Source organism: Acipenser ruthenus, chromosome 36, assembly GCF_902713425.1.
Source record: "Acipenser ruthenus chromosome 36, fAciRut3.2 maternal haplotype, whole genome shotgun sequence".
Lineage (NCBI taxonomy): Eukaryota > Metazoa > Chordata > Actinopteri > Acipenseriformes > Acipenseridae > Acipenser > Acipenser ruthenus.
In genome coordinates, this window is record NC_081224.1 from 306,012 (window position 1) to 331,632 (window position 25,621).

Genomic DNA, 25,621 nt, shown 5'->3' on the forward strand with positions numbered 1-25,621 from the left:
CCGAAGTGCATCACGGGATTGACTGTCCTGTCCTGCTTTATACAGTCCTAGAGAAGTCAGGAAGTTACTGAGCAAACCGCGACTGATGACGGTAGTTGTGTTTTGATTACTGCAGTCGAGATCGGATAAAAAGCAACACTGAGAGCATCAGAAACAGCAGCCGCAGGTGGGCTCCTTCAAATAACGACATTGGAAACAGGTACAGATACCGTGGCGGTTGCTGTTTATTTCTGTGAATAGGTTTTGTTTTGCAAAGGGGGGAGGGAGGTGGGTGTGTTTTCTGTTTTTGATCCTCGTCAGCTTGCTCCTGGTTCATTTGCATTTCTTTATTTTAAAGACCGTGGGGTTGCTGTTCACTGGAGTTTCGCGTGTGCGCCTCTCTGCTTGTGTCGCGACAGGAAGACCAGCATGAACAGAAAAGCGGCCCCGCCGCGGCCGAAGGGACAGGGCGCTGCGGCTGCGCGGCAGGTGAGTCCGCCCCGGAGTTCAGAGGAAACAGGTGCGCTTACCTGCCGGCAGGTGTGTGTGTCACAGAAACAGCGAGCGAGCGAGCGAGCTGCCCACACGGCTCAATCCACGACGTACTGCATTGAAATCATCCCTCGCTAAGATATAACTTCTTACTGTCTGTTTGCCCTTATCCAGTGTGTATTATTATTATTATTATTATTATTATTATTATTATTATTATTATTATTATTATTATTAAGTAAAGATTGTTTTGGTTACATCCAGCGGGCAGGGCATTCCCGAACGGGTCTGTCTTGAACGGGTAGACATCAATAATCTCAATAGAGGCAAGAATAGAGGGAGCGATCTCATTGGCCAACGAGTGTTCCACCCTGTGTGTCCAAGCTGAGTGCTCACTGGGACCTGTGAAACCAGCCGTCGTGGTGTGTACTGTTGTTTTTGGAAGATTGGTTTCACACCCCCATGCACCAATACAAGATGAGTGAAAACCGTGGTCTATTAAACCAGGGCTCTTGACCAGTTGGTTTCACAGTAGCTTTTAGGTGTTTATTATCACTGTGCTTTGAAAGGGTTGGTTTCACAGCACCGGTATGTGAAACCAGCCTTCAGATGTGTCTGATCGCTGTGCTCTGAACGGTTTGGTTTCACGGCACCACCTGTATGTGAAACCAGCCTTTGTGTCTTTCTGCTCGCTGTGCTTTTGGTTGGCAATGGTCTGTGAAACCAGCACTTCGTTTACATTCTCTTGCCGTTCCTCCACAGATGGGCCTGCTCCTGGATTTCTCCCCCGAGGCGATGGCCATGGGGGCGGAGGGGGAGGGCGATGCTGAGCTGGAGGATGAGCTGCTGGCCCTGGTGAGGGAGAAGCCAGCGGGCGGGAGAGAGCCGGGGCACGAGGGCAAGAGTGAGTGTCTGGAAATGAAGAAGCCTTTGCGCGCCTGAGACGGGAGCGCAGGGCAGGGCAGGGCAGGGCAGGGCAGGGCAGGGCAGCGCAGGGCAGGGCAGCGCAGGGCAGGGCAGGGCAGGGCAGGGCAGCGCAGGGCAGGGCAGGGCAGGGCAGGGCAGGGCAGGGCAGCGCAGGGCAGGGCAGGGCAGGGCAGCGCAGGGCAGGGCAGCGCAGGGCAGGGCAGGGCAGCGCAGGGCAGGGCAGGGCAGGGCAGGGCAGCGCAGGGCAGGGCAGGGCAGGGCAGCGCAGGGCAGGGCAGGGCAGCGCAGGGCAGGGCAGGGCAGGGCAGGGCAGGGCAGGGCAGCGCAGGGCAGGGCAGGGCAGCGCAGGGCAGGGCAGGGCAGGGCAGGGCAGCGCAGGGCAGGGCAGGGCAGGGCAGGGCAGGGCAGCGCAGGGCAGGGCAGGGCAGGGCAGGGCAGGGCACAGTCATGAAAACCATGTGTTGGCTGCGATCGCGTTAATAACCGGCAGTCAGTCTGGGTTCGGGTTGGTTGGGGTTCGGGTTGGGGTTTGTAATGCGCAGCGGGTGTGTGAGAGATGGCTCTCTGGGACATTGACAAGACAAACAGGCTTTTCAAGCCTTTGAATCCAAAGAATAAAATCCAATTCAAATTAAAAACGACCCCCCCCCCCCCCCGTGCCTCTCTCCCCAGCCCCCCTGCCCATGGCGGATATCGAGCGCATGGCTGCGCTCTGCATGAGGGATCTGGATGAGGAAGAGGAGGACAGCGAGGGGCTGGAGGAGGATGAAGACCTCATGGTAAGCAGCCCCTCCACTAACGCGCTGCACAGCGTGTGTCTGTCTGTCTGGCCGTGTCTCTGTCTGTATCTGTCTGTGTCTGTCTGTCTGTCTCTGTCAGTCTGTATCTATCTGTCTGTATCTGTCTGTGTCTGTCTGTCTGTCTGTCTGTGTGTCTGTATCTATCTGTCTGTGTGTCTGTATCTACCTGTCTGTCTGTGTGTCTGTCTGTATCTACCTGTCTGTCTGTGTGTCTGTCTGTATCTACCTGTCTGTCCGTGTGTCTGTCTGTATCTACCTGTCTGTCTGTGTGTCTGTCTGTATCTACCTGTCTGTCTGTGTGTCTGTCTGTATCTATCTGTGTCTGTTCATTCCCAGGCGGAGCTCAGCGAGGTTTTGGAGGACGAGGCACAAGCAGCCCCACCCCCAGTGCAGGCCAGACCCCCCCCTGCAGCTCCCATTACCACCAGTCAGGTGAGTGTGTCAGTGTGTGTGTGTGTGTGTGTGTGTGTGTGCGTGCGCGTGCGCAGTGGGACAAAAATCAATCGGTATTAATAAATAGCAGTCAATGACACTTTGATCTCAGTCTTTATGAAATGTTGGATTTAACCCATTAAATACCAAATAGATTTTCCTTTGATAAAAATCAGAACACAGGCAGTATGTATTTAACTGATACATTAACATTTCAACTCGACTTGTGCACTTCAAAAAATCAGAGTAAGTTATCATAACAGCAAACAGCAGGTAGATCCTGCCAGTTAAAAATGATCCAGAAAAACTACAAAGACAAACTGCGGTAATAATAATAATAATAATAATAATAATAATAATAATAATGATAATAATAATAATAATAATAATAATAATAATAATAATAATAATAATGACTCCCATTGCGGAGCCATTTGAGTGAGACAAGGTTTTTTGATGGTCATTATTCCGCTATCTCTGTGTAATTTTAACTCACATCTGTGTCCCCCGTCCCCTGTCCCCAGGCTCGTCCCAGCTCAGGCGGTGTGGAGTCCACTCTCTCGGAGCGCATCTCGATGTACAGGTCAGCCGCGGCCATCGCCAAGAGCACCGGGGAGAGCAGCCGAGCACGACGCTACGAGAGGGGGCTGAAGGTGAGGACACCCCCCTACACACACACACCCACCCCCCCACACACAACCCCCCCCCACAACCCCGCACACGCGCACACACACACACACACACACACACACACACACACACACACACGGGGAGAGCAGCCGAGCACGACGCTACGAGAGGGGGCTGAAGGTGAGGACACGCGCACACACACACCCCCACACCCCCCCCCGCACACGCACACACACACAAAATATACCTAGGGGTGTAGCGATAGCCTGACGTCCCGCTACGTGTACCCCGCTGTGCATCACGACACATGGGACACTCCTGATGGGCCATAATAGGATCAAGTGATCGTTTAATGAAGGGATGCTTGGTTCAGATACTCGGGTGAACTTGGTGAACTGCAGTGAGCTGTGCCTTGTGAATCTTTCACTGCCTGTCTCTGTGTTTCCTGCTACAGACCCTGGAGTCGATGCTGGCATCCGTCAAAAAGGGGAGGAGCATCAACGAGGAGGAGATCCCGCCTCCCGTCGCCACGGGCAACACGCCCGCTCCTGCCCCTTCCCAGAGCCCGGAGGCTGTTCCCGCACCCATCCCCACCCCCCCCGCTGTGATCACGCGGAGCCCCAGCCCCCCCGCCCCAGACTACCCCCCTGTGCTCCCCAAACCTCCCCAAACCCTCCCCAAGCCTTCTCTGCTCGCCCCCCCTCCGCACTCCCTGACCACGACTCCAGACACCCCCCTCATCTCACCCCTCACCCCCGTGCAGAGCACCCCGCACTCAGGTATGAAGGAGGGAGAGGGGTGACTCAACCACGGGCTGGCTGGAGGAGCCAGCCAGTCTGCGTTTAACGTGATTCAGCATTTGAAGCCTTTTCTGTGCCGTTCACCGGCTAAACTGTGGTGGAAGTTTTACAATGAAATAGACAAATCGATTTAGTGTTTTTAGTTCACTTTTCAGTTCCGTGATCTTTCACACACAGTATTCGCTTGCAGTGGTTTTACAGTGCATGGGGACGCTGTGCTTTTAGAAAACACTTTTTTTAAATGAAAGGAGAATCTATTCTAAGATCCCTGGTAAAACGGCGCGTTTTCGTGAACGTTGAAATGCTACGGCTGTTTTAGGTTTGTTATGTTCCTTCATCGTTACAGCCTTATTAGTGTGATGTAGAAATACTGAAAAAAAATATATATGTAAAATTGAAATGACAAGTTCAGTTGTCTTGTCGTCGAAACGCTTGTCTTGCAGTATTCTGTAAGCTTCCTGTCCTCGGCCCCTCTCCCTAGGCGTGAAGTCCGCTCTCCTCAGTCGACAGAGGGAGTACAAGCTTGCTGCTCTTCAAGCCAAGCAGAGTGGAGACAGCGAGCTGGCCAGGAGACACTACAGCATAGCCAAGGTACAGAGCTGCTGCCAGTGCTGGGGACACTGCACCCCAAACCCTGCAGGAACCGTCGAGGGCTGTGTGAGCCGAGCACACGGTGGCTAGCAGATCAGTCTGGATCATCAAGGCTGTATATATGCATACAGCTCTGGTCAAAAGTTTTGCATCACCTAGAATTTTAGGGTTGAGACATCATTTAAAAAAAAAAAAAAAAAAAGAACATATGAAAGTAATTTATCATTACTTATTATTTAATGTCATGTAATCAAAGAAAGGACAAAATGAAATCGCGAAAGGTCTACCGGAAGCCATTACAGTAGTACAGTATTTCATGTTTTGAAATGTCCGATTTTTCAATTTCGTTGTAGAGAAGATTTGAAAACTCCAAAGCGGTGTGTGATTCAGTATGTTAACGTGAAGGTTTCATTCCACGTTATGAAGCAGTAGTTCATTCTCTCGGGCAGATACAAAACTTTTGTCCTCAGCTGTACGGCTCAGCACACAGGTGGAAGTATACAGCACACGGGGGTACAGTGCAGTGTACCTGGATTCTGTTCATTTTCATTTCTCTGTGCTCCTGCTTAGAGATTCGACCCGGTGCTGGAGGCTGTAGACCGAGGCGAGCCCGTGGATCTGAGCAACATGCCGCCCCCTCCTGGTGAGTCTGGAGAATGCATCCGGGGGGCGTTCAGCTTTTCCATATAGCAGAAGTGTGCCACCAGTCTCAAGCTAAATTTAAGAAGGATTTATTGAATTCAATTAGGATTCAATTAGGTTTGTTTCTTGCGATGAAACTTGGTAAGGGCATTCAGAGCAGGAGTAATTCTGTGGGTATGTTCTTATTGTGGGGTCTTCAGTCTTTTATCTGCTTCCTTCGTTTACATCAGACCAGGCTGTGACGGACAGACCGGCCCCTCCCACTCAGCAGTCGACCCCGCCGGCAGCGCCCCCTGCTGCTGACTCTGGTAAGTACAGTGCCGTGACACTTCCCTTTGATACTGTGCGAGTTCAGAAAGGCTCAAAAGAAACTTCAGTGGGAAACGTTTCGACAGTGTTGTGTAGCAGGCTTGTGAGTTTCTTTTAGTATCTTCAAATAGGTTGTGTCTCTGGTTTGTGTTGTGTATCAGTGTGATGTTGTGTCTCTGTTTTGTGTATCAGTGTGATGTTGTGTATCTGGTTCGTGTATCAGTGTGATGTTGTGTCTCTGGTTTGTGTCTCTGGTTTGTGTATCGGTGTGATGTCGTGTATCGGTGTGATGTCGTGTATCGGTGTGATGTCGTGTATCAGTGTGATGTTGTGTATCTGGTTCGTGTCTCCGCAGCCCCCCCCCCAGCCCCCCGGGATCTCTCGGAGGCGCTGCAGCAGCGGATGGAACGCTACCAGAGCGCAGCGGCGCAGGCCAAGGGACAGGGGGAGGAGCGCAAGACACGCATGCACCAGCGCATCGTCAAGGCAAGGGCTGCGAGAGGCACACTGCAAGCACTCCCTGACAAGCGTTTCCACGGAGAAAAAAAGACTGCCCGTCCAAACGCTCGTCCGGGAGGTTGCGTTTCGTTGGGTATTTCTAACAGGTCAGGGCTACACACACGGTGTACAGCAGCAAACAGAGGAGACGCTACAGCTCACAGTGTTGTGTGTAGAGTGTACAGTACAGAGCTCACAGTGTTGTGTATAGAGTGTACAGTACAGAGCTCACAGTGTTGTGTATAGAGTGTACAGTACAGAGCTCACAGTGTTGTGTGTAGAGTGTACAGTACAGCACAGCGCAGTATACAGAACTCGGTATGGAGCACATGTTGTTCACGGTACATTTTAAGAATCTTGTGTTATTTCTGTCTCCCGTGGTGACTTTGTCTTGTTTTCTTTGCAGCAATACCAGGATGCAATCCGAGCTCACAAAGCAGGACGAGCCGTCAATCTGTCTGACCTCCCTGTGCCACCTGGTGAGAGAGTGAGTGTGTGTGTCAGTGTGTGTCAGCGCGTGTGTCAGTGTTCCTGTGTGTGTGTGCGTGTCTCTTGTCAGTCAGTGTGTGTGCGTCAGTGTGTGTGTGTCAGCGCGTGTGTCAGTGTTCCTGTGTGTGTGTGCGTGTCTCTTGTCTGTCAGTGTGCGCGCGTGTGTGAAAGGCGCTGTATTAACTCTGCTGCGTTTCTCTTCCCTGACAGGCTTCCCTCCCATCCAGGGGACCGAGGGCTCCGCTGGGGATCAGAGCATCATGGGAGTGCTGGAGACTGCCATGAAGCTGGCCAATCAGGACGAGGATGAGGAGGAGGGGGAGGGGGGGGAGGGAGGAGTCAAGGTGAGCCGTGAACCCTGAATTCACAGTAACCGACCCCCCCCTTCTGTCACTCAGAGTCACAGAGCTGACAGTGGGGTCCATTCAATTGATCGATACAAAAATAAGTGCGAGTGTCAAGGAGGTGTGAAATAAGAAACACCGGCACGCTGTATGTTTCAGAGTGTTCGGTGACTGCATCTCATCAAGCTCAGAGTGTGTTTCATTCTCACACACTCTCCGCTGTGTCGAGCTGTCATACTCTGTATGTTTCAGAGTGTTCTGTGACTGCATCTCATCAAGCTCAGAGTGTGTTTCATTCTCACACACTCTCCGCTGTGTCGAGCTGTCATACAGAGACTGCAACAGAAAGCACGCTCTCAACTTGATTAGAGGAGCCACCGAACACTGAGAAACACCTCACAGGTCATTCAATCTAAATAAGATGACGGACAGAGAGCTGTTCTTAACGCCCTCACTCTGTTTTATATAGAGCCTGTTGTGGTTTAAACGTTTCGAGTGATTTGTCGTTGACATTCTGAATGAACGAATCTAAACCCTGATTCCTCTCTCTCACCCCCCCCCCCCCCCCCCAGCCCGCGGCACGCCCCGCTGTGGTGAGGCCGGTAGGCACTGCTCAGGCACGGACCCCCCCCCAGCACCCCCAGCCCAGGGGGCCTCCAGCAGGGGGCGCTGTCCCAGTGGGGCAAGGCTCGGCCAAAGCGAACACCAAGCTCCAAAGTAAAGGTAACTCGATCACACTGTTACAGTGGAGACTGTCAGCGGTTTACTACTGATGGTCTGTATGGGGGGAAAAAAACAGAAAAGCTACGGTTATAAAATCATAAAAACTTCTGTGTTGTGTTATACAGTGCTGTGCTCTGCTATACTGTGCTGTGCTGTACTGTGCTGTTCCTCTGTGCTGTGCTATGCTGTGTTATACTGTGCTGTGCTATGCTGTGCTATACAGTGCTGTGCTCTGCTATACTAAGCTGTGCTGTGTTATACAGTGCTGTGCTCTGCTATACTAAGCTGTGCTGTTTCTCTGTGCTGTGCTGTTTCTCTGTGCTGTGCTATGCTGTGTTATACTGTGCTGTGCTCTGCTATACTGTGCTGTGCTGTGTTATACAGTGCTGTGTTATACTGTGCTGTGCTCTGCTATACTGTGCTGTGCTGTGTTATACTGTGCTGTGCTCTGCTATACTGTGCTGTGTTGTACAGTGCTGTGTTATACTGTGCTGTGCTGTGGTATACAGTGCTGTGTTATACTGTGCTGTGCTGTGTTATACAGTGCTGTGCTCTGCTATACTGAGCTGTGCTGTGCTGTTCCTCCCCAGCCCAGCAGCAGCTGGATTTCCTGGAGGGGAGGAAGCGGCAGCTGATGCAGGCAGCCCTGCGCTCCAAGCAGAAGAACGACCTGGAGGGAGCGAAGCAGCACCTGCGGCACGCCAAGGGCATGGACCCCCTGATCCAGGCAGCGAGCGGGGGGCTGCCGGTGGACATCAGCAAGGTGAGGAGACAGGGAGGGAGAGACACAGAGAGTCAGAGAGTGAGACAAGGAGACACACACATACAGAGTGACTAGATATCCCGTAGGAAAGCATTGTAAAGAATGGGTAAACTTTGTAAACGGGTTAATGCTGTGACTGGCATCTCATCTGAGCTCAGAAAAGATCAACTAAGCAGTTCGGTACGCTTGGAAACACTGACTGCATGCCGTTCATCCCAGGATTTCTGAAGGACTGAATCAGTGAGATATCAATGCAAAGGAAAACCAATGCAGGAGCTGACATAAATGACACAGGGTCACGCATTGCACTGTACAGAAGAGTGCTGAAGCCGTTTGTAATAAATGACACAGGGTCACGCATTGCACTGTACAGAAGAGTGCTGAAGCCGTTTGTAATAAATGACACAGGGTCACGCATTGCACTGTACAGAAGAGTGCTGAAGCCGTTTGTAATAAATGACACAGGGTCACGCATTGCACTGTACAGAAGAGTGCTGAAGCCGTTTGTAATAAATGACACAGGGTCACGCATTGCACTGTACAGAAGAGTGCTGAAGCCGTTTGTAATAAATGACACAGGGTCACGCATTGCACTGTACAGAAGAGTGCTGAAGCCGTTTGTAATAAATGACACAGGGTCACGCATTGCACTGTACAGAAGAGTGCTGAAGCCGTTTGTAATAAATGACACAGGGTCACGCATTGCACTGTACAGAAGAGTGCTGAAGCCGTTTGTAATAAATGACACAGGGTCACGCATTGCACTGTACAGAAGAGTGCTGAAGCCGTTTGTAATAAATGACACAGGGTCACGCATTGCACTGTACAGAAGAGTGCTGAAGCCGTTTGTAATAAATGACACAGGGTCACGCATTGCACTGTACAGAAGAGTGCTGAAGCCGTTTGTAATAAATGACACAGGGTCACGCATTGCACTGTACAGAAGAGTGCTGAAGCCGTTTGTAATAAATGACACAGGGTCACGCATTGCACTGTACAGAAGAGTGCTGAAGCCGTTTGTAATTGTACGTGACTGGAGCACCGGGGTGCACTATAGCAGATACTGTAGATATAACTTGTTGTAATCCCTGCTTCATATTGTATTTTAGTCGTGTTATTATTTGCACTTACTGTAAAGTACACTGCAGTATGGTATGAGTCGTGCCTGTGTGCCCCCCCCCCCCCCCCGCGCAGGTGCCAGCAGCCCCGGTGAACGAGGAGGACTTTGTTCTGGTGCAGAAGAGAGGAGTGCAGGTCTCGCACAGGGCAGCCGAGCAGTACAGCAACCTGATGGACCTGCTTAAACAACAGCACGAGGTAACAGGAGCGGAGCTAGAGACGCTAGAGACGCACACACACACTATAATAAACAGCACGAGGGAACAGGAGCGGAGCTAGAGACACACACACACACACACACTATAATAAACAGCACGAGGGAACAGGAGCGGAGCTAGAGACGCTGGAGACGCACACACACACTATAATAAACAGCACGAGGTAACAGGAGCGGAGCTAGAGACGCACACACACACACACACACACACACACACACTATAATAAACAGCACGAGGTAACAGGAGCGGAGCTAGAGACACACACACACACACACACACACAACAGAGCCCAGCAGCTGGAAATGTGTTAGTACTGTAGATGCAGCAGTTAATAGCTGAATTGATGATTGGTCGGCACGGCTTTTATTTCGAGAGCCTCGCTGTTCTATGCTGTCGCTCCGCTGCTCTGTTTAAATCCAAGCATTGCTTCCTCTTTGGTAGGGAGTGTGTTTATTTAAGGGTTACTTTTTCCCTTTTTGTGTGTTACAACAAAGAAGCCCTGTAACTATCACCCGGCCCCCAACCCCCCTTTTTTCTTTCTTTCTTTCTTTCTTTCTTTCTCTTTCTTTCCTTCCTGTTCTAATGCGTTGAGTTGCTGTTTCTGCTGTGTCCTGTGCCTCACCTGCGTTTCTCTCCTCTCTCTCTCTCTCTCTCCAGAAGTGCATGAGCTACTCCAAGCAGTTCACTCACCTGGGCAACGTGAGCGAGACCAGCAGGTGAGTCCGACAGCAGCGACCACTGCAGCCACATAGAAACTCAAGAGACGAACGCTTCCAACAGGAGTCTTTCTCAGTGTCTGCACTTGAAACACTAAAATAAACTTGATAAACTAAATGACAGACGTTTCCGCTGGAAGTCTTTCTCAATGACAGACATTTCCGCTGGAAGTCTTTCTCAATGACAGACGTTTCCGCTGGAAGTCTTTCTCAATGACAGACGTTTCCGCTGGAAGTCTTTCTCAATGACAGACATTTCCGCTGGAAGTCTTTCTCAATGACAGACGTTTCCGCTGGAAGTCTTTCTCAATGACAGACGTTTCCGCTGGAAGTCTTTCTCAATGACAGACGTTTCCGCTGGAAGTCTTTCTCAATGACAGACGTTTCCGCTGGAAGTCTTTCTCAATGACGTTTCTCTGCGCAGGTTCGAGAGGATGGCCGAGGAGTGTAAGAAGCACATGGAGATCCTGAAGCATGCCCACGGGAAGGGGTACCCCGTCCCCAAATTCCACCACGAGGAGCGCACCTTCAACGTCATCAAGTAAGGCCCCCCACACCTTACAGTGTGGCGTCCACTCGATACACACACCGCGAAGTGCAACCCAGCACGCTGATACAATGAGACAGTTTACAAACGAGAAGAGGCCGTTCTGATCCATCAGAGCTTGTCCCGGTCCTAGTAGCTGATTGATCCCAAACGGTGTCCAGTCGGGTCTTAAAGGATCCCAGCGTTTCAGCATCGACAGCGTGGCTGGGAATCCCATTCCATACACACAGGGAGGATTGTAAAGCAGAGAGAGGCACGCTAAAGCAAGCTCAGTGAACTAGGCTCAGTGTGTTTTTTTTCAGTTTCAGCATTTCAGTTCAGTTTTTATTTAGTTGGTAAGATTTATTATTTCGTTTTAGTTTCAGTTAACTAAATTTCAGAAAGATTTCAGTTTTAGAAAAAAAAAAAAATCAGTTTCAGTATCTTTACATTTTAAGAGACTTTTGTAGGTGTAGCGAACGCATTCTCCTGTGTGCTTTGGGCAGCAGCACCACAGAGCAGGGAGGCATTGCAGCTTGGCTGTGCTGTTTATTTTCGTGAAACGATATCAATACACTCATTTTAGTTTTTAAACATTTTCCAGTTTCTATTACTAGTCTGTTAAAAATGTTTATTTTTGTTTTGTTTTTGGCCATTTTCGTTTTAGTTTTCGTTAACTGAAAAAACACTGACTGGTGAATGCATGTTATACGCATGAGAAAAACACGGGGAAACTTGTGTTGCTGTTAAAACAGGAGACAAGCTACACACAACCTCATGAACGTATTAAAAAACGTATTATATTACCAAACACAAAAACTACTATTAAACTGCAGGTGTCAGATCTCTCCTCTGGGTTGGAAGAGGCTGTGCTGTAGTTTTGAGCTGTGCTCCCTGCAGGTGTCAGATCTCTCCTCGGGTTGGAAGACGCTTGGAGATGCTGTAGTTTTGAGCTGTGCTCCCTGCAGGTGTCAGATCTCTCCTCGGGGTGGAAGACGCTTGGAGACGCTGTAGTTTTGAGCTGTGCTCCCTGCAGGTGTCAGATCTCTCCTCGGGGTGGAAGACGCTTGGAGACGCTGTAGTTTTGAGCTGTGCTCCCTGCAGGTGTCAGATCTCTCCTCAGGGTTGGAAGACGCTTGGAGACGCTGTAGTTTTGACAGACAGTGATTGCTTTATTTAGAATGCTTGTTTCTCCTGTAGGATTTTCCCCAACCTGACCAACAGCGACATGATCCTGACTGTGATGAAGGGGATCAACCTGCCCGCCCCCCAGGGTAAGAAATCACAGAATCAGCACCAATCACAATAAAATCACCATAAACCGTGAAATCATACAATCACTACAGAGCATAAAATCATCAGAAATCGTAAAACCAGCAACAATTACAGAACCCGCACAAATCACAGAATCAACAGAAATCACAGCATCAGCCCTGCATAAATACTGGAAGGCTCTGTGCACAGGTTTTTTAAATGAATGGCATTAATGTATGGCATTCCCTCTCTCTCTCTCTGTGTCTCTGTTCCCTGCGCAGGTGTCTCCTCCAGCGAGCTCAATGCCTTCGTTCAGTTTGAGTTTGCATTCCCCAGTTCGGTAAGCCAGGCCTGTGAGCTCTTCACTGAGTCTATCAGTTAATATATCCAGCTGACCCTGTCTGATATCAGTTAATATATACAGCTGACCCTGTCTGATATCAGTTAATATATACAGCTGACCCTGTCTGATATCAGTTAATATATACAGCTGACCCTGTCTGATATCAGTTAATATATACAGCTGACCCTGTCTCTCCTATCAGTTAATATATACAGCTGACCCTGTCTCTCCTATCAGTTAATATATCCAGCTGACCCTGTCTCTCATATCAGTTAATATATACAGCTGACCCTATCTCTCCTATCAGTTAATATATCCGGGTGACCCTGTCTCTCATATCAGTTAATGTATGCTGTGTGTGTCGGTGTGTGCGTGTGTTTTATGTCCTGTGTTCTGTGTCGCAGGAAGAAGCTCAGAGAGACAGGACCTCCACTGTGAAGAACACCAACAGCCCAGGTACAGACCAGCTTCTTACACAACAGAAAGCACACAGTGCTGTTCATACCACAGAAAGCACACAGTGCTGTTCATACCACAGAAAGCACACAGTGCTGTTCATACCACAGAAAGCACACAGTGCTGTTCATACCACAGAAAGCACACAGTGCTGTTCATACCACAGAAAGCACACAGTGCTGTTCATACCACAGAAAGCACACAGTGCTGTTCATACCACAGAAAGCACACAGTGCTGTTCATACCACAGAAAGCACACAGTGCTGTTCATACCACAGAAAGCACACAGTGCTGTTCATACCACAGAAAGCACACAGTGCTGTTCATACCACAGAAAGCACACAGTGCTGTTCATACCACAGAAAGCACACAGTGCTGTTCACACCACAGAAAGCACACAGTGCTGTTCATACCACAGAAAGGTGCGGCTATCAATTGATTGATCGATCGCTGCTTCGTTTGGGCTCCTCGCTACATTACAGATCAGTACCCGATGGGTGGAGGGGTTACATCAGGGGTTACATCGCTGCCTCTCTAACCCGTCCTCGCTGTTTCCTCCCTTGCAGATCAGTACCCGATGGGTGGGGGGTTACATCGCTGCCTCTCTAACCCCTCCTCGCTGTTTCCTCCCTTACAGATCAGTACCCGATGGGTGGGGGGTTACATCAGGGGTTACATCGCTGCCTCTCTAACCCCTCCTTGCTGTTTCCTCCCTTACAGATCAGTACCCGATGGGTGGGGGGTTACATCGCTGCCTCTCTAACCCATCCTCGCTGTTTCCTCCCTTACAGATCAGTACCCGATGGGTGGGGGGATACATCGCTGCCTCTCTAACCCCTCCTCGCTGTTTCCTCCCTTGCAGAGTTCAATGAGAAGTTCAAACTCATCATTAACCGAAGCCACAGAGCCTTCAAGCGCGTGGTGCAGAGCAAAGGGATCAAGCTGGAAGTCTTTCACAAAGGGTGAGCGTCACGTGACGTGGTTAACATTACTGCAGGGTCTCTAAGTGAGCTCAAATGTTTCTTATTGTAGCACTGATACCTGCCGTGTGTCTGTGTGTGTGTCTCTGTATTCTGTGTGTGTGTGTGTGTGTGTGTTTGCATGTGTTACCTGGCGTGTGTCTCTGTATTCTGTGTGTGTGTGTGTGTGTGTTTGCATGTGTTACCTGGCGTGTGTCTCTGTATTCTGTGTGTGTGTTTGCATGTGTTACCTGCCGTGTGTCTGTGTGTTCCAGGGGCCTCTTCAAGACAGACCGGGTGGTGGGGAGCGCGCAGCTCAAACTGGATAACCTGGAGAACAAGTGTGAGATCAGAGAGATCATTGAGGTGAGTGACACACACTGCGAGACACACACTGAGAGACACTGAGATATACTGAGAGACACACTCTGAGATACACTGAGAGACACACTGAGATATACACTGAGATATACTGAGAGACTCTGAGATATACTGAGAGATACACTCAGAGACACTGAGATACACTGAGACTCTGACACACATCCACAATTGCACCCGCATACGCACACACACACCGATGCACACGCTGACCGCAATGTCACACAGACTGATGAAAGCGCTCACCGAGATGTTCAGTTACTTGACTTGGTTTCTACGTTTTATTTTAATTTGTATTCCTCTCTGTGAATGTGTCTTTGAAACCTCCCCCCTCCCCTTCTCCTCCCCTCTCCTCCTCTCCTCCCCTTCCCTCCTCTCCTCCTCTCCCCTCCCCTCTCCTCCTCTCCCCTCCTCCTCCCCTCCCAGGTGCTGGACGGTAGGAAGCCCACAGGTGGGCGGCTGGACGTGGCTGTCCAGATTCGGGAACCCCTGGGGGGTCAGCAGCTGGAAAGCGTGACGGAGAAGTGGGTGGTCATCGACCCCCTGACCCTGCCCCCGGTGAGGAGCTGTGTGCCCTGACCAGGGCTGTAACCATGGCAAACCAGGGCAAACTGTGGCAAATGTACAGAGCTGCATTGAGAATGCGAGGAGGAAGACTGATGGAAAAGTGACTGGTGCTCAACACTTCAGGGTCGCTTGTTAGTTGATATAAATATATAAAAAAGGAAGTTTGATTACTAAAGAATGCCGAGTTACTGAGAGAGAGGGATCGTCTCTCCTTTTTCTTATTTCGATTTTATTTTTTCTTTTCCCTTCCCTCAGGTCGCTGTACCGACACCCAAACCCAAGAGCAACTCCGTCAAAGACGTCAACAGGTAGGTTTGGTGCTCACCTTCCTGTCTGCGTCTCTCTCACACACTGACACACACGCACAGGTGTGCGCGCACACACACACACAGGTGTGCGTCTGTCTGTCTGTGTGTGTGTGTGTCTGTATGTGTTGTGCTTCAGTAAGGAAAGCGTTTTCTTTCAGAAGCTGTGAATTGTCACCAGGTATTACACAATGGGTACATTACAGGGAAATCCATGGAAACAATCCAGCCTTAGTGATAAGCAGTAGCTTAGTGTAGTGGAGCCGCTCTCAGCTCCACACAGGCTGCAGTCTCAGTCAGTTTCATCTCAGTGATGAGTGGAGCCGCTCTCAGCTCCACACAGGCTGCAGTCTCAGTCAGTTTCATCTCAGTGATGAGTGGAGCCGCTCTCAGCTCCACACAGGCTGCAGTCTCAGTCACTTTCATCTCAGTGATGAGTGAAGCCGCGCTCAGCTCCACACAGGCTGCAGTCTCAGTCACTTTCATCTCAGTGATGAGTGGAGCCGCTCTCAGCTCCACACAGGCTGCAGTCTCAGTCACTTTCATCTCAGTGATGAGTGAAGCCACGCTCAGCTCCACACAGGCTGCAGTCTCAGTCACTTTCATCTCAGTGATGAGTGGAGCCGCGCTCAGCTCCACACAGGCTGCAGTCTCAGTCACTTTCATCTCAGTGATGAGTGAAGCCGCGCTCAGCTCCACACAGGCTGCAGTCTCAGTCACTTTCATCTCAGTGTGTGATGAGTGAAGCCGCGCTCAGCTCCACACAGGCTGCAGTCTCAGTCACTTTCATCTCAGTGTGTGATGAGTGAAGCCGCTCTCAGCTCCACACAGGCTGCAGTCTCAGTCACTTTCATCTCAGTGATGAGTGGAGCCGCGCTCAGCTCCACACAGGCTGCAGTCTCAGTCACTTTCATCTCAGTGAAGAGTGAAGCCGCGCTCAGCTCCACACAGGCTGCAGTCTCAGTCACTTTCATCTCAGTGATGAGTGGAGCCGCTCTCAGCTCCACACAGGCTGCAGTCTCAGTCACTTTCATCTCAGTGATGAGTGAAGCCGCGCTCAGCTCCACACAGGCTGCAGTCTCAGTCACTTTCATCTCAGTGATGAGTGAAGCCGCGCTCAGCTCCACACAGGCTGCAGTCTCAGTCACTTTCATCTCAGTGATGAGTGAAGCCGCGCTCAGCTCCACACAGGCTGCAGTCTCAGTCACTCTCATCTCAGTGATGAGTGAAGCCGCTCTCAGCTCCACACAGGCTGCAGTCTCAGTCACTTTCATCTCAGTGATGAGTGAAGCCGCTCTCAGCTCCACACAGGCTGCAGTCTCAGTCACTTTCATCTCAGTGATGAGTGAAGCCGCTCTCAGCTCCACACAGGCTGCAGTCTCAGTCACTCTCATCTCAGTGATGAGTGGAGCCGCTCTCAGCTCCACACAGGCTGCAGTCTCAGTCACTTTCATCTCAGTGATGAGTGGAGCCGCTCTCAGCTCCACACAGGCTGCAGTCTCAGTCACTTTCATCTCAGTGATGAGTGAAGCCGCGCTCAGCTCCACACAGGCTGCAGTCTCAGTCACTTTCATCTCAGTGATGAGTGAAGCCGCTCTCAGCTCCACACAGGCTGCAGTCTCAGTCACTTTCATCTCAGTGATGAGTGGAGCCGCTCTCAGCTCCACACAGGCTGCAGTCTCAGTCACTTTCATCTCAGTGATGAGTGAAGCCGCGCTCAGCTCCACACAGGCCTCAGTCTCAGTCACTTTCATCTCAGTGATGAGTGAAGCCGCTCTCAGCTCCACACAGGCTGCAGTCTCAGTCACTTTCATCTCAGTGATGAGTGAAGCCGCGCTCAGCTCCACACAGGCTGCAGTCTCAGTCACTTTCATCTCAGTGATGAGTGAAGCCGCTCTCAGCTCCACACAGGCTGCAGTCTCAGTCACTTTCATCTCAGTGATGAGTGAAGCCGCGCTCAGCTCCACACAGGCTGCAGTCTCAGTCACTTTCATCTCAGTGATGAGTGAAGCCGCTCTCAGCTCCACACAGGCTGCAGTCTCAGTCACTTTCATCTCAGTGATGAGTGAAGCCGCTCTCAGCTCCACACAGGCTGCAGTCTCAGTCACTTTCATCTCAGTGATGAGTGAAGCCGCTCTCAGCTCCACACAGGCTGCAGTCTCAGTCACTCTCATCTCAGTGATGAGTGGAGCCGCTCTCAGCTCCACACAGGCTGCAGTCTCAGTCACTTTCATCTCAGTGATGAGTGGAGCCGCTCTCAGCTCCACACAGGCTGCAGTCTCAGTCACTTTCATCTCAGTGATGAGTGAAGCCGCGCTCAGCTCCACACAGGCTGCAGTCTCAGTCACTTTCATCTCAGTGATGAGTGAAGCCGCTCTCAGCTCCACACAGGCTGCAGTCTCAGTCACTTTCATCTCAGTGATGAGTGAAGCCGCTCTCAGCTCCACACAGGCTGCAGTCTCAGTCACTTTCATCTCAGTGATGAGTGGAGCCGCGCTCAGCTCCACACAGGCTGCAGTCTCAGTCACTTTCATCTCAGTGATGAGTGAAGCCGCGCTCAGCTCCACACAGGCTGCAGTCTCAGTCACTTTCATCTCAGTGATGAGTGAAGCCGCTCTCAGCTCCACACAGGCTGCAGTCTCAGTCACTTTCATCTCAGTGATGAGTGAAGCCGCTCTCAGCTCCACACAGGCTGCAGTCTCAGTCACTTTCATCTCAGTGATGAGTGGAGCCGCTCTCAGCTCCACACAGGCTGCAGTCTCAGTCACTTTCATCTCAGTGATGAGTGAAGCCGCGCTCAGCTCCACACAGGCTGCAGTCTCAGTCACTTTCATCTCAGTGATGAGTGAAGCCGCTCTCAGCTCCACACAGGCTGCAGTCTCAGTCACTTTCATCTCAGTGATGAGTGAAGCCGCGCTCAGCTCCACACAGGCTGCAGTCTCAGTCACTTTCATCTCTCTCCATTTCCTTGCAGATCCTCCGTTTGCTCTCTGTGCTAAACCAGCCAGAAAACTCTGCAGATTGGGGGGGGGTTGTATTCGAATTCACATTCGCCCCGAATCCCGATCCCAAAAAACAAAACCACATTCCCATTCTGATTCTGCAGAGAGAGAGAGAGAGAGAGAGAGAGAGAGAGATCTTCAACCCCACTTTGAAAGGAAACTCCAGGTTTAGCGTGTGCTGTAGACTAGACAGAGAGATCGTAATCATTAGTATTAGAATTATTATAGTTAATCGATGTGTTTGCCTAATCAAATGTTAAGTGCCATCATTTGAACTGGGTGGGGAATGTCACTCGGGGTGAATTCCTGCTTTTCAATTTCCAATTCCCGTTCCCTTATAATCAATCCCGTCATTGATCAGCATTGCAATCGGCATTATTCTGTTACAGTGAGCTTCTCACAGCGGCAACGTTACTTCAGTTGAAGTCGCCGCTTGTTAGTCGATTTAAAATTGGCTTCATTTGAAAGCAGCTGAACGAGCGCAACAGTTGTTTATTAATGTCGCTAAAATATCAATTCCTGTTCCTTCAGAGTAAGCTCACTATATTGGTCGCCCCTGTGCTTAGACACCCTGCCTCTGTGTGTACATTTTAGATGTGTGTGTGTGTTTGATTTTTAAATGGTTTTGTATTCAGAATGTATATTGATTATAAATAATTTTGTAATGTTTTAAAAAAAAAAACAAAAAAAAAAAAACTGATGAATTACCTTTTTAATTTATGTCAACTTGTAGTTTTTTATGGAACACTAGAAATATTTGTTGTTTTTGTTTCAAATAAAAATATTAGTTTTTATTTGTATTGTACGTCGTGGCTTATTTATTTAAGAATTAGGGACTGGAGGGAGGTAGTGTGGCTCTAGTGGAGCTGAGGAGGGACTGGGAGGGAGGGAGGCAGTGTGGCTCTAGTGGAGCTGAGGAGGGACTGGGAGGGAGGGAGGCAGTGTGGCTCTAGTGGAGCTGAGGAGGGACTGGGAGGGAGGGAGGCAGTGTGGCTCTAGTGGAGCTGAGGAGGGACTGGGAGGGAGGGAGGCAGTGTGGCTCTAGTGGAGCTGAGGAGGGACTGGGAGGGAGGGAGGCAGTGTGGCTCTAGTGGAGCTGAGGAGGGACTGGGAGGGAGGGAGGCAGTGTGGCTCTAGTGGAGCTGAGGAGGGACTGGGAGGGAGGGAGGCAGTGTGGCTCTAGTGGAGCTGAGGAGGGACTGGGAGGGAGGGAAGCAGTGTGGCTCTAGTGGAGCTGAGGAGGGACTGGGAGGGAGGGAAGCAGTGTGGCTCTAGTGGAGCTGAGGAGGGACTGGGAGGGAGGGAGGCAGTGTGGCTCTAGTGGAGCTGAGGAGGGACTGGGAGGGAGGGAGGCAGTGTGGCTCTAGTGGAGCTGAGGAGGGACTGGGAGGGAGGGAGGCAGCGTGGCTCTAGTGGAGCTGAGGAGGGACTGGGAGGGAGGGAAGCAGTGTGGCTCTAGTGGAGCTGAGGAGGGACTGGGAGGGAGGGAAGCAGTGTGGCTCTAGTGGAGCTGAGGAGGGACTGGGAGGGAGGGAGGCAGTGTGGCTCTAGTGGAGCTGAGGAGGGACTGGGAGGGAGGGAGGCAGTGTGGCTCTAGTGGAGCTGAGGAGGGACTGGGAGGGAGGGAGGCAGTGTGGCTCTAGTGGAGCTGAGGAGGGACTGGGAGGGAGGGAGGCAGTGTGGCTCTAGTGGAGCTGAGGAGGGACTGGGAGGGAGGGAGGCAGTGTGGCTCTAGTGGAGCTGAGGAGGGACTGGGAGGGAGGGAAGCAGTGTGGCTCTAGTGGAGCTGAGGAGGGACTGGGAGGGAGGGAAGCAGTGTGGCTCTAGTGGAGCTGAGGAGGGACTGGGAGGGAGGGAGGCAGTGTGGCTCTAGTGGAGCTGAGGAGGGACTGGGAGGGAGGGAAGCAGTGTGGCTCTAGTGGAGCTGAGGAGGGACTGGGAGGGAGGGAAGCAGTGTGGCTCTAGTGGAGCTGAGGAGGGACTGGGAGGGAGGGAAGCAGTGTGGCTCTAGTGGAGCTGAGGAGGGACTGGGAGGGAGGGAGGCAGTGTGGCTCTAGTGGAGCTGAGGAGGGACTGGGAGGGAGGGAGGCAGTGTGGCTCTAGTGGAGCTGAGGAGGGACTGGGAGGGAGGGAGGCAGTGTGGCTCTAGTGGAGCTGAGGAGGGACTGGGAGGGAGGGAGGCAGTGTGGCTCTAGTGGAGCTGAGGAGGGACTGGGAGGGAGGGAAGCAGTGTGGCTCTAGTGGAGCTGAGGAGGGACTGGGAGGGAGGGAGGCAGTGTGGCTCTAGTGGAGCTGAGGAGGGACTGGGAGGGAGGGAAGCAGCGTGGCTCTAGTGGAGCTGAGGAGGGACTGGGAGGGAGGGAAGCAGTGTGGCTCTAGTGGAGCTGAGGAGGGACTGGGAGGGAGGGAGGCAGTGTGGCTCTAGTGGAGCTGAGGAGGGACTGGGAGGGAGGGAAGCAGCGTGGCTCTAGTGGAGCTGAGGAGGGACTGGGAGGGAGGGAAGCAGTGTGGCTCTAGTGGAGCTGAGGAGGGACTGGGAGGGAGGGAAGCAGTGTGGCTCTAGTGGAGCTGAGGAGGGACTGGGAGGGAGGGAGGCAGTGTGGCTCTAGTGGAGCTGAGGAGGGACTGGGAGGGAGGGAAGCAGCGTGGCTCTAGTGGAGCTGAGGAGGGACTGGGAGGGAGGGAGGCAGTGTGGCTCTAGTGGAGCTGAGGAGGGACTGGGAGGGAGGGAAGCAGTGTGGCTCTAGTGGAGCTGAGGAGGGACTGGGAGGGAGGGAAGCAGTGTGGCTCTAGTGGAGCTGAGGAGGGACTGGGAGGGAGGGAAGCAGTGTGGCTCTAGTGGAGCTGAGGAGGGACTGGGAGGGAGGGAGGCAGTGTGGCTCTAGTGGAGCTGAGGAGGGACTGGGAGGGAGGGAGGCAGTGTGGCTCTAGTGGAGCTGAGGAGGGACTGGGAGGGAGGGAGGCAGTGTGGCTCTAGTGGAGCTGAGGAGGGACTGGGAGGGAGGGAGGCAGTGTGGCTCTAGTGGAGCTGAGGAGGGACTGGGAGGGAGGGAAGCAGTGTGGCTCTAGTGGAGCTGAGGAGGGACTGGGAGGGAGGGAGGCAGTGTGGCTCTAGTGGAGCTGAGGAGGGACTGGGAGGGAGGGAAGCAGCGTGGCTCTAGTGGAGCTGAGGAGGGACTGGGAGGGAGGGAAGCAGTGTGGCTCTAGTGGAGCTGAGGAGGGACTGGGAGGGAGGGAGGCAGTGTGGCTCTAGTGGAGCTGAGGAGGGACTGGGAGGGAGGGAAGCAGCGTGGCTCTAGTGGAGCTGAGGAGGGACTGGGAGGGAGGGAAGCAGTGTGGCTCTAGTGGAGCTGAGGAGGGACTGGGAGGGAGGGAAGCAGTGTGGCTCTAGTGGAGCTGAGGAGGGACTGGGAGGGAGGGAAGCAGCGTGGCTCTAGTGGAGCTGAGGAGGGACTGGGAGGGAGGGAAGCAGTGTGGCTCTAGTGGAGCTGAGGAGGGACTGGGAGGGAGGGAAGCAGTGTGGCTCTAGTGGAGCTGAGGAGGGACTGGGAGGGAGGGAGGCAGTGTGGCTCTAGTGGAGCTGAGGAGGGACTGGGAGGGAGGGAGGCAGTGTGGCTCTAGTGGAGCTGAGGAGGGACTGGGAGGGAGGGAGGCAGTGTGGCTCTAGTGGAGCTGAGGAGGGACTGGGAGGGAGGGAGGCAGTGTGGCTCTAGTGGAGCTGAGGAGGGACTGGGAGGGAGGGAGGCAGTGTGGCTCTAGTGGAGCTGAGGAGGGACTGGGAGGGAGGGAGGCAGTGTGGCTCTAGTGGAGCTGAGGAGGGACTGGGAGGGAGGGAAGCAGTGTGGCTCTAGTGGAGCTGAGGAGGGACTGGGAGGGAGGGAGGCAGCGTGGCTCTAGTGGAGCTGAGGAGGGACTGGGAGGGAGGGAAGCAGCGTGGCTCTAGTGGAGCTGAGGAGGGACTGGGAGGGAGGGAAGCAGTGTGGCTCTAGTGGAGCTGAGGAGGGACTGGGAGGGAGGGAGGCAGTGTGGCTCTAGTGGAGCTGAGGAGGGACTGGGAGGGAGGGAAGCAGCGTGGCTCTAGTGGAGCTGAGGAGGGACTGGGAGGGAGGGAAGCAGTGTGGCTCTAGTGGAGCTGAGGAGGGACTGGGAGGGAGGGAAGCAGTGTGGCTCTAGTGGAGCTGAGGAGGGACTGGGAGGGAGGGAAGCAGCGTGGCTCTAGTGGAGCTGAGGAGGGACTGGGAGGGAGGGAAGCAGTGTGGCTCTAGTGGAGCTGAGGAGGGACTGGGAGGGAGGGAAGCAGTGTGGCTCTAGTGGAGCTGAGGAGGGACTGGGAGGGAGGGAGGCAGTGTGGCTCTAGTGGAGCTGAGGAGGGACTGGGAGGGAGGGAGGCAGTGTGGCTCTAGTGGAGCTGAGGAGGGACTGGGAGGGAGGGAGGCAGTGTGGCTCTAGTGGAGCTGAGGAGGGACTGGGAGGGAGGGAGGCAGTGTGGCTCTAGTGGAGCTGAGGAGGGACTGGGAGGGAGGGAGGCAGTGTGGCTCTAGTGGAGCTGAGGAGGGACTGGGAGGGAGGGAAGCAGTGTGGCTCTAGTGGAGCTGAGGAGGGACTGGGAGGGAGGGAAGCAGTGTGGCTCCAGTGGAGCTGAGGAGGGACTGGGAGGGAGGGAGGCAGTGTGGCTCTAGTGGAGCTGAGGAGGGACTGGGAGGGAGGGAGGCAGTGTGGCTCTAGTGGAGCTGAGGAGGGACTGGGAGGGAGGGAAGCAGTGTGGCTCTAGTGGAGCTGAGGAGGGACTGGGGGGGAGGGAGGCAGTGTGGCTCTAGTGGAGCTGAGGAGGGACTGGGAGGGAGGGAGGCAGTGTGGCTCTAGTGGAGCTGAGGAGGGACTGGGAGGGAGGGAGGCAGTGTGGCTCTAGTGGAGCTGAGGAGGGACTGGGAGGGAGGGAAGCAGTGTGGCTCTAGTGGAGCTGAGGAGGGACTGGGAGGGAGGGAGGCAGTGTGGCTCTAGTGGAGCTGAGGAGGGACTGGGAGGGAGGGAAGCAGTGTGGCTCTAGTGGAGCTGAGGAGGGACTGGGAGGGAGGGAGGCAGTGTGGCTCTAGTGGAGCTGAGGAGGGACTGGGAGGGAGGGAAGCAGTGTGGCTCTAGTGGAGCTGAGGAGGGACTGGGAGGGAGGGAAGCAGTGTGGCTCTAGTGGAGCTGAGGAGGGACTGGGAGGGAGGGAAGCAGTGTGGCTCTAGTGGAGCTGAGGAGGGACTGGGAGGGAGGGAGGCAGTGTGGCTCTAGTGGAGCTGAGGAGGGACTGGGAGGGAGGGAGGCAGTGTGGCTCTAGTGGAGCTGAGGAGGGACTGGGAGGGAGGGAAGCAGTGTGGCTCTAGTGGAGCTGAGGAGGGACTGGGAGGGAGGGAGGCAGTGTGGCTCTAGTGGAGCTGAGGAGGGACTGGGAGGGAGGGAAGCAGTGTGGCTCTAGTGGAGCTGAGGAGGGACTGGGAGGGAGGGAGGCAGTGTGGCTCTAGTGGAGCTGAGGAGGGACTGGGAGGGAGGGAAGCAGTGTGGCTCTAGTGGAGCTGAGGAGGGACTGGGAGGGAGGGAAGCAGTGTGGCTCTAGTGGAGCTGAGGAGGGACTGGGAGGGAGGGAAGCAGTGTGGCTCTAGTGGAGCTGAGGAGGGACTGGGAGGGAGGGAAGCAGTGTGGCTCTAGTGGTTAGAGCTGAGGAGGGACTGGGAGGGAGGGAGGCAGTGTGGCTCTAGTGGTTAGAGCTGAGGGACTGGGGGAGGCAGTAGGGTATATTGGGTGATAGTGTGGACTGGCTGTTTGGTTTGGTTTGGTTTGGTTTCACTGGTTTCTCCTCTTGTTTCCTCAGCCGGGAGGCCTATAAATTCCATAGCCTGAGTCTGCTGAACTACGACAAGGAGAGAGCGGAGAGGAAGGTAAGAGCTGTGCTGTGCTGTGTCTCTGTGCTGAGCTGTGTCTCTGTGCTGTGTCTCTGTGCTGTGCTGTGTCTCTGTGCTGAGCTGTGCACCTCTCTCCCTGCAGATAGTGGAGTACAAGCGAGCGCAGAGGGAGCCCCCCAGGGACCTGCTGCAGAGCCACAGGGAGGTGAGCCAGAGGATCCAATGGCAGCGGAACCAGCTGGAGAGAGCCGAGCCCGGTCCACAGAGAGGTACCGACTGGGGGGGGGGGGGGCAGAGGGACATGGGACGGGGGACATGACACTTCTAGCCTTGGTAGGGTGGAAAGGTATGAGGTGACTGTGTGTGTGTGTGTGACTGTGTATCTGTGACTGTGTCTGTGCGTGTGTATGTGTGACTTTGTGTGACTGTGTGTGTGTGTGTGTTACTCTGTATCTGTGTGTGTGTCTGTGTGACTGTGTGTTTGTGATTCTGTGTATCTGTGTGTGTGACTGTGTCTGTGTGACTGTGTGTGTGTCTGTGTATCTGTGTGTGTGTGTGTGTGTGAGACTCTGTATCTGTGTGTGTGTCTGTGTAACTGTGTGTATTCTCTCTTGCAGAGTACGAAGCTGTGCTGGACAGGCTGGCTCAGGGGCTTGGAGATTCAGTGAAGCGCTTCTCCAGTGAAGGGAACAGGGTACGCAGACCCACTGTCTCCTCCTCCAGTCTCTTTCCTCTGCAGTCCGTTCTCTTAAAGGGAAGAACATTAAACATGCCTTTTTTCTGTGGTTATTTGTCAACAGGAAGCAGCTAAAGACGCCCTGTACAGGCTGAGACTGGTGGAGAGCGAGGTAAGAGCTGAACCCAGCTCTTCAGGAATTCAGAATTGATTTGATTTTATTTGTATTTTTTTAAATAGGGTTTTGATTTTGTGTTTTGTTGTTTTTTTTTGTAGATGCAGAATCTGAGAAGGAAACGGCCTGCGTGAGAGAGGAGCGGGAGGGAGGGAGAGGAGATGGAAGGGAGGGAGAGGAGAGGAGAGGGAAGGAAGGGAGAGGAGAGGAGAGGGAAGGGAGAGGAGAGGAGAGGAGAGGAGAGGAGAGGAGAGGAGAGGGAAGGGAGTGAGAGGAGAGGATAAAGCACAGAACAGCCATAGCTGTTACCTGCCCCCCACTCCACCCTCCGGACCTGTTCAACAGGGTTAGACCTTCCATGCACGGGGACCTTGTATGGGGACAGCAACTCTCTAGTCTTCATATACACACACACACAGATATATATATAATATGTGAAGACATATGGAAGACACAAATGCATACCGATATTAAAATGAATACTAATTCCAATTCCACACGCGTGCCTTTTTTTTTAACTATCCCCCTGCACTGTAAGCAGCTGATCTGAGCGAGACAGTGGACCGCCTGGGTTTATCCTCCAATAAGAGGGAGGGAGAGACAGTGGACCGCCTGGGTTTATC

The 25,621-nt window shown here is 52.9% G+C and overlaps 1 protein-coding gene across 2 annotated transcripts; it reads left to right on the plus strand.

Moving 5' to 3' along the window:
• The first annotated feature begins 27 nt into the window (after positions 1 to 27).
• On the plus strand, positions 28 to 25,621 carry LOC117401936 (coiled-coil and C2 domain-containing protein 1A). 2 transcript variants are annotated; one of them, XM_059008028.1, is made up of 30 exons: positions 28 to 199; positions 338 to 519; positions 1,234 to 1,375; positions 2,071 to 2,177; positions 2,535 to 2,630; positions 3,155 to 3,283; positions 3,715 to 4,039; positions 4,542 to 4,651; positions 5,222 to 5,294; positions 5,524 to 5,601; positions 5,958 to 6,088; positions 6,507 to 6,579; positions 6,800 to 6,933; positions 7,506 to 7,656; positions 8,247 to 8,419; positions 9,614 to 9,736; positions 10,414 to 10,472; positions 10,897 to 11,013; positions 12,199 to 12,272; positions 12,534 to 12,592; positions 13,000 to 13,051; positions 13,914 to 14,013; positions 14,286 to 14,376; positions 14,815 to 14,946; positions 15,211 to 15,263; positions 24,117 to 24,183; positions 24,290 to 24,416; positions 24,765 to 24,841; positions 24,948 to 24,995; positions 25,100 to 25,621. In XM_059008028.1, exons 2-30 carry the CDS (start codon positions 409 to 411, stop codon positions 25,130 to 25,132), a joined length of 3,045 nt encoding a protein of 1,014 aa, XP_058864011.1. In that variant the 5' UTR covers positions 28 to 199; positions 338 to 408; the 3' UTR covers positions 25,133 to 25,621. The 2 variants fall into 2 exon arrangements, with proteins under 2 accessions (XP_058864011.1, XP_058864012.1); XM_059008029.1 differs by having other exon boundaries at positions 338 to 468.